At 35.7% G+C, this 12,841-nt stretch overlaps 4 protein-coding genes across 4 annotated transcripts; 2 read left to right on the plus strand and 2 right to left on the minus strand. All coding sequences in view use genetic code 12, as the record gives it.

Moving 5' to 3' along the window:
• Positions 1–740: 740 nt before the first annotated feature.
• Positions 741–3,236, plus strand: PVL30_000878 (uncharacterized protein; the record flags this gene model as incomplete). Its single annotated transcript, XM_001528338.1, has 1 exon — positions 741–3,236. The coding sequence occupies one exon, from the start codon at positions 741–743 to the stop codon at positions 3,234–3,236; it is 2,496 nt and encodes an 831-aa protein (XP_001528388.2).
• A 693-nt stretch (positions 3,237–3,929) lies between these two features.
• Positions 3,930–5,723, plus strand: PRP28 (mRNA splicing protein prp28; the record flags this gene model as incomplete). Its single annotated transcript, XM_001528339.1, has 1 exon — positions 3,930–5,723. The coding sequence occupies one exon, from the start codon at positions 3,930–3,932 to the stop codon at positions 5,721–5,723; it is 1,794 nt and encodes a 597-aa protein (XP_001528389.2).
• A 32-nt stretch (positions 5,724–5,755) lies between these two features.
• Positions 5,756–6,814, minus strand: PVL30_000880 (uncharacterized protein; the record flags this gene model as incomplete). Its single annotated transcript, XM_001528340.1, has 1 exon — positions 5,756–6,814. The coding sequence occupies one exon, from the start codon at positions 6,812–6,814 to the stop codon at positions 5,756–5,758; it is 1,059 nt and encodes a 352-aa protein (XP_001528390.2).
• Positions 6,815–7,164: 350 nt separating this feature from the next.
• Positions 7,165–8,526, minus strand: CWC2 (Pre-mRNA-splicing factor; the record flags this gene model as incomplete). Its single annotated transcript, XM_001528341.1, has 1 exon — positions 7,165–8,526. The coding sequence occupies one exon, from the start codon at positions 8,524–8,526 to the stop codon at positions 7,165–7,167; it is 1,362 nt and encodes a 453-aa protein (XP_001528391.2).
• Positions 8,527–12,841: the final 4,315 nt, after the last annotated feature.

The raw sequence follows: 12,841 nt of genomic DNA on the forward strand, positions 1-12,841 counted from the left end.
GTAGTTCATGTTGTAATAGATTTAGTCACTGTAAGTATAGTTGGTATACGGAGTTTCCTACTCTTCTGCCAACTAGCTTAAAGATTCAAAGGCCAAGGTTCAAAAATTAAATACTAAAACCGAAAACAAAAAACCAAACAACCAAACAACCAAACAACCAAAAAAAAAATTTAAAAAAAAAAAAATTTGAGAAAGGGGAAAAAGGGAAAATGGAAAAGGGAAAGAAAAATTAGAAAGAGACACATACACAGAGAAAAGAGAGACCTGAAAATAAAAGAAAACCAATTGCCATCCTCAGTTGCTTCAGACTCTTTCCAATATTTGACCACTTAAGAGTTCCTTTCCCTAAGTATAATAATCAACGTAAAGTTCTAGACAAAACCTAAAGGATATAGTTGGATAAGAACTAATTCATTTCAGAATAAAAAAAAAAAAATAAAAGACCCAACAAAATAAAACAGAACAAACCAAAAGAAAACAAAACAAACCAAAAGAAAAGAGAGATCCAAACGAACCAGACTATTCTTGCACACTAACCAAAAGCCCCAACCCAAAGCAATTACATAAACACATATAGACTTATTATTGACAACATCAGAGTGAAAAAAGAGCACACACCAACATACGACTCTTTCTCACTGAACCAAGCCATACAGCTCCTACCAAACTCAACCCTCGTCTGTTTGTTCTATTTTTACTAAAAAAAAGAAAAAGAAAAGAATCATTATTTTTTTTTTGAAATGAACTTGCCTGACTTTTTGAACAATAATGATAACATCAGTCTGCCGAAGGCAACCAATTCCAGACCCTACCTGAACCATTTTGCTTTCGATCAAAATTATCAGAATGGTCAGAATGGTCAGCATGGTCAGAATGGTCAGAATGGTCAGAATGGCATTATAGGCGACAGTCAAACAAACAACAACAACAATAATAACAACGGTAACGGTGCCAACAACGGCAACAGCAACAGCAACAACAGAAATAGCGTCACTAGTAATGGGTTTGGCTCGTCGGAAATTGCAGCATCTGGACAGGGGCTTGGACCATCTGCTCCTGATAGCCCATTAAGCCAATCAAATTTTAATGATATATTATTCAGTAAGCTCTCTGATCTCAATGGAGACTCACCGTTAAATTTATCTGGCTACTACCACTATAATACCAACTCCACTGCTGCTGGTAATACCTTTAATTTACCAAAAGAGTTACAAGGCGGGGTATCAACCATTTCATCTAGAAGACCAAGCTATGCTGCAGAATCTTTTACAAGAAACTCATTCCTCGAAGGCAATAGTGTTCAACAAAATCATTATCAGTCAAATAACCATCCAGAAACACAATTGGGTGCTTTCTCTGCAAACCATTTCAATAACGGTGGCAGAGACCTCTCGGCTTTTGCAATGATGAATAGCTATCAACAATCCAGAAACAACAATTTCAACGATAATTTTGATCGCAACAACTTTAACAATAATAACTTTAACAATGACAGTGGATTCAGTCTCCAATACTCCTTTGCAGATTTGAATTTAGGAACCACGTCAAAGTTTAGCGAGTTCCAATCAAGAAGACCAAGCCAATTGGTTGATCTCCCATACGGTTCGCCATTTAACTTACCTGTCAATCTCACTCAACAGCAGCAACCTACACAAATCGTTGGTAGTAACAACAATAATGTCAACAACATCAATAACAATAACAACATCGACAACAACAACGACAACAACAACAACAACAACAACAACAACCAAAACAACCAAAACAACAACAAGAACCAAAACAAAAACAAAAACAAAAACAACAATATCAACGCAAACAATACATTTGTACCATTTCAAGAGAATTTTTCAACACAAGCTTCAAGTTATGCCTCGCACCAACCTGTACAACATGTGATCAACACTCCCTTTTTAAGTAATCATCGCCATCAACAACAGCAACAGCAACAACAGAAACAGAAACAGCAACATGGACGTCAAAGGTTACAACCACAGTATTCCTCAAAACACCCATTTTTCGGTGGCAACGAATTATCTCAACTAGGACAACAGGTTCAATCACCACACTCTTCCCAACCAATGCAATTGGAGAATGGGCTTTTACTCAAAGATCAATATATTGTTGCATCTCAAGAATTGAAAGAGTTGTTTTCCAAATCTACAAAGTATTTCCAAGACCCCAAGCTTTCGTCTCAAGTATGCAAAAAAATCCAGGCATTATTAACAAACCCAATTGTTGTCAAATTAATCACATTCATCAAGAATCTAAACAATCTTACATTCAACCACAAGATTTTGTGCTTGGTAATTAACAAGAATGGGAAATTTGACTTGTTGTCGTACCCAACAAACTCAAACATCTTTTTACAAAAAGACGACTTGGTAATTGTTGATGGAGATCGTGGTAAGGATATGGTGATGATTGTTGAACCGTTGGTTAATCTCAATTTTGCCATTCTTTTCAATTTTTTGAAAAAATTAGAACATCTCAAGAGCTTGACTATTAATGACACAGCTAGTAGCAAAGTCCATGGTGGTACACACTCTACTGCAGTTAATGCGTCAACGATTATCAACTCTCACCTGAATGAGGATAATGAATTCATCATCACTTTACCTACAAAACAAGTATTGCGGTTTGCCACACCAAAAGAAGTTCACAAAATCAGTGGCAAATTCTTGGAAGAGAAGAAGGCATTCACGACATGTTACAACAAGATCAAAGAGCTACACCTCGAGTCTGATTTAACGTTGATTAATGTGGAGTACCAATGCGATTTTAAAAAATTGATTTTCTACTATTTTGCTAATTTCAAAAGGATTGATTTTCGTGGGTTGATTAAAGAACTTTTCAAAATTTACAAAACTAGGATATGGCTCTGTGCTGTTTTGCCATTTGATAGACCTGAATTATATATTACTTTAGATGCCAAGGATGCTGGCCATCTGGCAATTATAGATGCATCTGCCAACGAAAATAATGTTTACAATGAACTCAATACCAACAACAAATTTAAGGATGAGAACAATGCCGATGCAGCAAAAGACACTGGGTTGTTACCCCTCGAGTACGAGTTGAGTAACGAACAGATTTTGAATTTTTCAATTACAGAGTTTGACCATTTACCAAGACCAAACTATTTCCATCTGATCAATGTGTTGAACTTGATTCAACATTTGAGCAATGAATTAAACGGACCATTCTATGGTTTTAACACTAAAAGCAACAAGTGAATAACTTTAAAAAGTTATATTATAGTAGTTTTTTTTTTTCAAGAAAAACAAAAAGGCAAAGGATAGAAAGCTACAAAACGGAAAAAAAAAATACAAAAACATGGAAATCGTAAATGGAAATAAAAAAAAATGGGAAATTAAAAAAAAAACGGGAAATGGAAAACGGGAAAATGGGAAAACAGAAGGAGTGAAAGAGGAAGAAAAAAAAACAGGGGGAGAATGATTTCAAGACCAAATGGTAAAAGAGCAAATAGATTAAGGATGTTTTTTTATAGATCAAGATACAATACAACTAATTAGATATACTGATAATTATACGTGATATGAACTTATTTTTTTCAAACATTTACATTCTTGTCGCCTTAAAAAGCGCCCCAAATCTGTCTTCTCTTTAGAATTGATATTGGTGATGAATTTGGATTAGAATTGATTTTGGTTTTAATCGTTCAAAGAGAACGCGGTATATTCGTTTTGTTAAGAGTTTTTTTTCGTTTGTTTGTTTGTTTGCTCGTTTCATATGTATTCTTTATTATTTTTTTTCCTGATTATTATACTACTTTTCAGTTGTTTAGATGTAATTGAATCTAATCTGCCACAACGTTTAAACTCAATAATTACTACCATCTCTTCTATAACCACCGTTTTTACTTTCATCATAATCATCCTTATCATCAGAGTTGTTGCTGTATATTAATGTCAAAAAGACCAATACCCATTGATGATCTTCTTAAAGAGGATGCAATCGTTCCCAAATACATTCCAAAATCGAAAAGAGCAAAGTCAAGCAATGGCCCTGGTGAAGATGGTGCAAATACCACTCTTAAACTGCAATATCCTCAAAGTTCAGTGAATCACGGTAGTGCTGTTTCAAGATCAACACAATTCTCCGCACATCAGAAGTCTTCAACTCGTCCTACTACATCTTTGCAACCACCATCAAAACTGCGACACAAGAAGTTTCAATTTGACTGGGATGATATTGATGATCCACACTATAACCCCCAACCTTTATACTCATTTGAGCTTGATCAACTAGGTGTTGAAAATGGTGATAACTACAATGATAACAAGAACAACAACGACGACGACGACAACTTCGACTTTCAAGATCCTTTGCTCCATGATGATCGTAATAGTGGGCATTGGTCCACTAAATTATTATCCGAAATGACTGATCGTGATTGGCGAATATTCAACGAAGATTATGGCATTACAACAAAAGGTAAGAAGATTCCGCATGCTACTCGCTCGTGGGATGAAAGTGGATTGGATCCCAAGATTCTCGCATCCTTAAAGAGCTTTGGATTTCGTCAACCTACACCAGTACAAAGGGCTAGTATTCCAATTAGTCTTGAGCTGCGAGATGTTGTTGGTGTTGCCGAAACAGGTAGTGGTAAGACGTTGGCTTTTTTACTTCCATTGCTTCATTATTTAAGTCGCGTGGATGGGAATTATTTGAATTATGAAAAAGTGCGAAATGAACCATTGGCATTGGTACTTGCGCCAACTAGAGAATTGGCTTTACAGATTACGCAAGAAGCAGAGAAGTTTGGCAAACAATTGGGTTTCAATGTTTTGTCCATCATTGGAGGTCGCCAGTATCAAGAAACAATGGATCAAATTGATAATATGATAGTAGGAAGAGGCGTGCATATAGTTGTTGGTACTCCCGGAAGGTTACTCGATTCAGTTGAGCGCAAGATTCTAAATTTCAGCAAATGCTACTATTTGGTGATGGATGAGGCAGATAGAATGATTGATATGGGATTTGAAAAGGACTTGAACAAGTTGATTAATTTGCTACCAAAGAATGAGAAGTTATCGACTACAATTGATGGTAAATTATTCCACTTGACTAAGAGATTAACCATGATGTATACTGCAACCATTTCACCTCCAATTGAAAAGATTACAAAGTCGTACCTAATTGATCCAGCATACATCTATATTGGAGGCGCTGGCGAGGCATTGGACAATATTGATCAACATTTCGACTATCTTTCGACATATGCGGAAAGTGCAAGATTGAGCAAATTAATTAAAGTTGTGCAAGGCCACAAGAGGAGAAATAGAAACGCTCTCGTTATCATCTTTGCTAACTTCAAACATGTTTGTGACGTTTTGTCATTGGAATTGGAGCAGAATAACTTGCTGAATGTAGTTATTCATGGCTCCAAATCTCAAGAAGCACGAGAAGAAGCATTAGAAGATTTTAGGACCCACCAAGCACCAATATTAGTTGCAACCGATGTTGCGGCAAGAGGCATAGATGTTCCCAATGTGAGTCTTGTTATCAATTACCAAATGAGCAAAAAATTTGACGAATATATACACAGGATCGGAAGAACTGGTAGAGCAGGGAACTTGGGTGAAAGTTACACCTTTTTGGATGATGCAGATGCTGAGACATTTATGCCATTAAAGAAGTTTTTAAAAAGTGGTCGGAAAAAAGTACCCGAATGGTTGTACAGATACAATATTGGTTGAAATTAACAATTTTTTGTAAGCTTTGCATGTGGTTAAAATTTATCAAGTATTGTTTCCATGAAATTTGATTGTTCCATAAAAGCTTTGCCTATAAATGCAATATCAAATTGACCCAGTTTTACGTACTGATTAAGCTGCTTGATATTGTGGTTTAGGCCTCCGCTGCATCCGATAAAGCATTTAGTTCCTAATGTGTTTTGTTTAACTAGTTGGGCTAATGGAACCTGTCCCGGAATATCTTTGTCGTTGTTGAGCAAATATCTAGGCTGCGATTGTGGTGATATCCCACCAGATGTGACGTCAATTAAGTCGACTATCTTGCTTAGTGCTTGACATAATTGCAATGTGTCGTCCAATATCTCATTCTTGAAAATATTGTCGCATATTGCTAGTTTTACGAATAAAGGTGTTGAAATTTTTTGTCGAATAGATTTGATTATTTTTAGCAAAATACTTGTTCCGCCTGTTTGATCAAGATTATTGATATCGCTCTTTAAGATTCCATACTCATCATCTCTCAAATTGCAATTTTTGCTTATAAATTGATGTAATAGATTGCCGTTACAACAAGCAATCTCGATAATGTCAGCGCCACACACGCTTGCTGCACGCTTTGCAGCCAAGACGTAGACATCTATAATTTCGTCGATTTCGTTTCTTGTCAATGCATGTGGTATCTTGTACTTCCCAGCATCGGCTTTATCTTTAGGGAAATTTTCCATATAATGAATTTCCGAAGGTGCTACAACACAATTGCCTATAGATTTACGTCCGGGATGGTTCAATTGGATACAGCATGGTACATTATGTTTGTGTATTGCATCGACCACTTCTTTAAGTCCTCTTGCTTGTTCTTCGTTCCATATTCCTAAATCTCCTTCATGGAAAATTGCGTCTTTACTAACAGAAGTGCTCTCCAAGACAACTAGACCAGGATGTTGTGCTGCGAGACGCGAATAATGTGAAATATGTGTCGTTGTGACTGTGTGTGAATTAGGGTTAGCATTGTATGTGCTCATTGACGACACAGCTATCCTATTACAAAGAGGTACATTACCAACACGAAGAGCTTCAAAAAGTATTGGTGTCATTGAACGATGTTACAACAATGGACTGTGTTTGTTCTTTTTTTTATATAGACAAAAATAGCTGGAGAAGGAGAGGAAAAACAGGAAAGAGGAGAAAAGGATTAGGAAAACAAAAAAAAAAAACATTGATTAAACATTATCAAATCATAAGCTCTTAATTATTGTTTATATATATATATGTATATATGTGTGTGTGTGTATGTGTGTGTGTGTATGTGTGTGTGTGTATGTGTGTGTGTGTGTTCGTGCGTGTGTGTGTGTGTGTGTGCGTGTGTGTGTGTGTGTGTGCGTGTGTGTGTGTCTGCGTATGTATATATGTATCTATGTATGTATATGTATATGCTAATAATCATTCAATCATCATCTTCATCACTTGAGTAATTACCCAAAACACTCACCAAACTCGGTTCTATCATCTTAAGCACAAGTTTCTTCTTTATTCTTGCAAGATCATTAAGAGCCGAATCCTTGAGAATGCTATTAGCGCTTGCATAACCGGCTTTTATCCTGTTTTTTTCTTCATCATTTGTCTTGTCTTTAGCACTGGCGTAACGTTCCATTTTGGGGTATCCATAGTTATGTTCGCCATGATGGTTGAAACCTTTGGGGTTATCAGTGCCAATTTGCGGCATTGTCTTGAGTGTTCCTTCCTCAAATGTATCTGGTGTTTGTATGTTCCGCTGAGGTTGCTGCTGCTGCTGCTGATGATGATGATGCTGCTGATGATGATGATGGTGGTGGTGGTGATGAGGCAGCAGTAGCAGTTCGCCGTCATCGTCAAATGCTCCTGCTTCGTCATCCAGGTCAGGACCTTCAATTTCAACAACAGCTTCAGTGGATGAATTATTTTTGGAATCCAGTTCCTCACAAAGTTTGATTTTTTTCATTAAATTTTTGCTATTGTTTCCGTTTTTATTGTTGTTAATTTTTCTACCATCATTTATGCTTGTAGTGGCTAAATCTTCAACCAACTCGTCAGACTTTCGTTTTTCAGGATTTGGTCTTGTATCTGCATTGCTATCCTTGTGGTTCTGGTGGTTCTGGTGGCTCTGGCGTGCCCAGCGAATATGTAGCACCTCTTTATTACTGGCACTATTTTGTCCTAGTGTTTGTCTATCCATTGCCTCCTTGGCAAATTGTGCCTCGTATTCGTTTTTCATTGTGACAAATGCACATCTTTTATTTTGAATCACCTTCAACTTTTCCACAGTGCCAAATTCTCTAAAGTTCTTCTTGATCAAATATTCTAGATTGGGCCTTACCTGTAGCCCACCGAGATAAAGTGTGCAGTTCTTGTGGTTTAATGATCCTACCCCATCCATATCGCTATTGTAATCTGTGGTCTTATCTCGCCCAAAGCAATCCCGTGTCTCATCTTTGATATCCGATGAAATTGGTAATCTGTGAAAATATTTGCAATTTGACCCTTGGTAGCAACAGCCTCGACTAAAGAACAAGCAAATTGGATCTCCTTTCCTTGCTCTAGTGTACCCTTGATCATTACTTATATTTACCCTGAATTTGGACCTGGTGAATGAGTTGGATGCTGAGTTGTCACTACCTGACCATTTGAGGTACCATATATTGAAAACCTGATTTCCAACTTGTTGTGGCCGATCATCTCCCTGTACGGTATTGATATCAACTTGTAATCTAGCAGGTATAGACATGGGATCTGAAGAAGTGATTGCGCTGATGGATGCTTTTTCACACATAATATAAAGATTCAATGCTTTATACTTTGTGTTCTTTTCTTTTCTGTTCTATCTTTTCAATCTTTGAATCTTTCAATCTTTGTTTCTTTCTCTCTTCCTCTATTCCTCTCTATGTAGTCTTTATTTGTAATATTGATTTAAGTCAATTTCCTTTTTTTTTTTCTCTCTTCACGCTGGTAGCGTTTTGATTTCGCAAATAATTTTGGTCCAGTTTCCGTGTTTATAGATGGATGATGATGGTGATGAACCAGGTCTAATCGTAATACAAGTTTTCTCGTTGATAGTGTTGTTGCTGCTGCTGCTTTAAAGAAGGATGGTTTGGTTTGAAGAAAAGACTAATTTAGAAATAATAGTAAATTCTACCTTCTTTTTTTTCCTGATTTTTTTGGAAGGGGAGGGGGAGGGGGAGAAAGAAGGGTTTGTTTCCTTATTAGTTTGGTCAGCTATTGAAATAATTAGGAAAAGTGTGTAGGAAGTTGATCATGCACGTGAGTTATATATGTAAATGGCAGACAGGTTTCAAAATTTTTGTTGAAAGAAAAAATGTCATACAATCTATGGTTGTTGATAAAGCAAGGTTTCGGGACTAAAGATTTCTAATATTACTTGATAGTTCTTCTTCCCTTTGTTTCTTCTTAAGTCTCACTTTTCAGGACAAAGAAAAAAAAAAAAACAAATCAACACCAAAAGATATGAGTATTTGCTTGAATGTTAAGTAGGTGGTTATTAAGGTGGAAGAAATGGAGGATCCAGTTTCTATTATATAGTTTTCTTTCTCTTTGTCTCCTTTCTTCTGGCTTGGGGATTTTTTTTTTCCTTCTTTATTATTATTGTTACTATTATTGTTATTTGGCTTTGTGCCTTGTATCTGCTTGCCTATTTGTAGGTTTTAGCACTAGTGAATGGTTAGATCAAAAAATTGACCCAAAAAAAAATAAAAAATAAAAAAAATAAATAAAAATAAAAAAAATAAAGAAAATAGAATTTTAGATTTGATTACTTTTCTGCAGTACCTGTTACCGACAGTGCTAGTGCCAATACCAATACCAAAGAAAACAAAAACAAGTAAAGAACAAAGAATTCAAAGAAAATTTAATTTTATGACAGTTTAAACAATATACAACAGTTGGATTTAAAAAGGAAACTTAAGAGGAAAGGTGCATCTTATCTTGCAAGTATAGTGCTTAGAGGAACAAAACTAAATTCAGACGAATTTAAAATAGTTAATGGAATATAATTTTGGCATAGTAGTGATACAAACAAAAATAGGATAGATGGGGTGAAGGTTGGGAAGGTTGGGAAGAGGGGGTGGGGGGGTAGAGCGGGTAATAAAGAACACTTTGGGCATGGATTGCTCCTTCCCACATGTCTTGTTATGATACGGTATTTTCCCTCTCTAACCTTTTTACTTTGTTGCTTTCTTGCTTCCTCTTTCCCTCTTTCTTTCGTCCTTCCCACCTTCTGCTATTTACCGCAAAATTGGGAAAATGGAAATGTACTTGGTGCAGTGAAAGGCGGGAAAGCTGTGAGGTAATGGAAATGTGCACTGGATGATGCTGCATATCACACAAAAAGGAGCACAAATATGGAATGGGAAGCGCACCCGGTTAATTTTCTTTGTTTTGGGGGGGGGAGGGGGGTTGTACTTCTTGCCGTTGCTCTTGTAGTTGTAGTTGTTCCTGTTATTACTTATCTACATATTTTGCGCTTTCCCGTAACAATACGGGTATTCATCAAATGAAAGCTCCAGCACACTTACACACACACACCCCAATTTTGAAAAGGTTACAAGAGAAAAATTGAGCAAGAGATAGAGATAGAGATATAAACAGATGAGAAAAGGAGAGTGGTGGTAGAGAAAGGGGGGTGTAGTATTTTACACAGTTTCCATTTGCTTCTTTGTTCTAAGATCAGCTACTAATTGAGAACGAGGAGGGGGTGCACTCCAGGCAAGAAAAGTTCTTCAGGTAATCAAAGGTCTTTTTCAAGTCTATTTATGATTGAAGATAAAAAGGTTTAAAAGGTTTTGGTTCTGTTTTGTTTGGCAAGATCTTTCATCATGTACTGAAAATTCCTGGCACATATTTGTGGCATCTTGTCTCGATAAGATTGCAAAATATTATATAAAAACCAGACATTTTTTTTTTGGTCCAGGATCAAGTATATAAAGTAAGACACAAGTATAGTGAAACACCAGTGAAACACTAAGGAAAAATGAGTGAAACACGAGTGAAACACTGGTGGAACATTAGTAAAGCATTAGTAAAAAAGGAATATTTGAATGGAAGAATTTGTGGAAATTTTTTGAGTACATTTTTTTTTTTTTTTGGTGAAAATAGCAATCTTCACGAAACCTCAACTCCAAAGAAATTTCTTTTTCTTTTTTTTCTTTTTTGGTGATTTTGTTTCCTGCTCTTTGTTGGTTTTGTACAACTTTGAAATATGCCACACAAAACCAACAAACGAAGCAATGGCAGTTGAAATATATCTCTGGTAATTATTCTTCTCACATCAGGATGATTGGTTAGAAAAAAAGAAGGAGGATGTTGTCATCTTCTATATATTTGTTTTCCCAACTGTAAATGGCACCATACATTGCACCAAAATTATACCAAAAGTTGTACTGGGTGCAAAAACTAGAAATAGAACTAAAACCCACTATAAAAAAAGTACCAAAAAAGGTGCAAAAAAAAATACCAAAAAAAAGTACCAAAAAAAATACCAAAAATTTCCCTTGACTTTGGATTGCACCCCTCTTATTATTTTTTGATCTTTGTACTTGCACCCTAACTTACATTGGTCAATTTCAGTCGACCCATTAATTACTTATTGAAGAAAAGAATAGTTGAAAATGTTAACCACAATAATAGTTTCAGCCTAGCAAATAAAAGTACTTCATTTTTTATTTTTTTACTTCTTTTCATCTTGATGACTCGTGTACTAGTTGCAGCCGTTTCTTCTTTACTTTGCAGAGGTATTGAGTCAAGTATGTGGTGCTCCATGAACTCCGTATACTCCGTAAACTCTGTGCAAAATGTTTCAGACAAGCATGGAAGTCCGCTCACATACTATTCCCTAGAAAGGTTTCAAGTATTTGCATAAGGCCTCAACTTGTATTAAACCTCTGCAAGAAGCTTTTTTTTTTTGCGTTCATGTAGTTAACACTAGGTTTTTTTGTTTTGTATTCCTTTCTGGAAGTTTGAACTCTTGAAGATGAGCATGTTATTGCATGTTAGCTCTTTCTGCTTTAACCAAAAAAAAAAAAAAAAACAGTTCCAGAAGAGCAAGTATATTGCGTCACGAGACTTGCATTTACGTCCTTTTTTTTTCTTTTTTTATTTCTTTTATTCAACCCCCCCCCCCCCCCCCCCCGACTGAAAGATTTAAGTGTATATACAATCTCAAAGTCAATGTGCCTGAACCCTGGCACGCCTTGTGGCGTACAGCAAGGCGGGGCGTAAACATGTGAATTGTGATGAGTTGCAAATTAGATGATGAAATGAAAAAATGTCTTTGAGGCCAAGATTTGTATCTTGTTGCAAACGTTCCATCTTGTCGTATTTGAAAAAGAATTGACAAGGTCTAAAAAAGTTTAAAAGTTGGTATTGAGCATCGAATATATATATATAAATATATATTTGTATGTACATATACACATGGTAATCCCCAATAAAATTACAAATGTTCAACAAGAACAAATGATGAAGATTTGTAAAAACCATAAAGGGAAAGAAATGAAATAAGATGAGAAGAAAATAGGGGAGAATACAAAAGACAAAAAAAACACAAAACATTAATTAAAACTGTTGAGAGGTAATATTACGAGCATGTGTTAATTCATTGGTGACAGTAGTTTCAGGAGCCTCACGTTCCATTTCACTACTCATTGTTTGTATTATTAAAGTCTGTTTTATCTAAATATAATAGTTGTTGTTAATTGTTAATTGTTAATTGTTTTGTCTGTAAATTCTTGGTTGTTAAACTTCTTTAAACTGTAAACTGTAAACTGCAATCATAAGAAGATATTTCTATCTCCTTATATAGTTGAATGATTCCTCAATTCAACACATTAAATATTATTACTCTTACCCCACAACTCAACTTGTGGGGTTACAACATCAAGTTACCTTATGATGTATTTGTTGGGTCACAACTTATTATTATTATAGTTACCCCACAATTAATTGTTGGGTAACTAAAATAGTCTTGGCACTCACACATCCTTACTTAGTAATGATATGCTCGTCACTTTGATTATTTTGTTTCAGTAATTAACTTCAACACTTCCCCTTAATCAAAGGGACGTATACTCAGA

This window comes from Lodderomyces elongisporus, chromosome 1 (assembly GCF_030384665.1).
Source record: "Lodderomyces elongisporus chromosome 1, complete sequence".
Classification (NCBI taxonomy): domain Eukaryota; kingdom Fungi; phylum Ascomycota; class Pichiomycetes; order Serinales; family Debaryomycetaceae; genus Lodderomyces; species Lodderomyces elongisporus.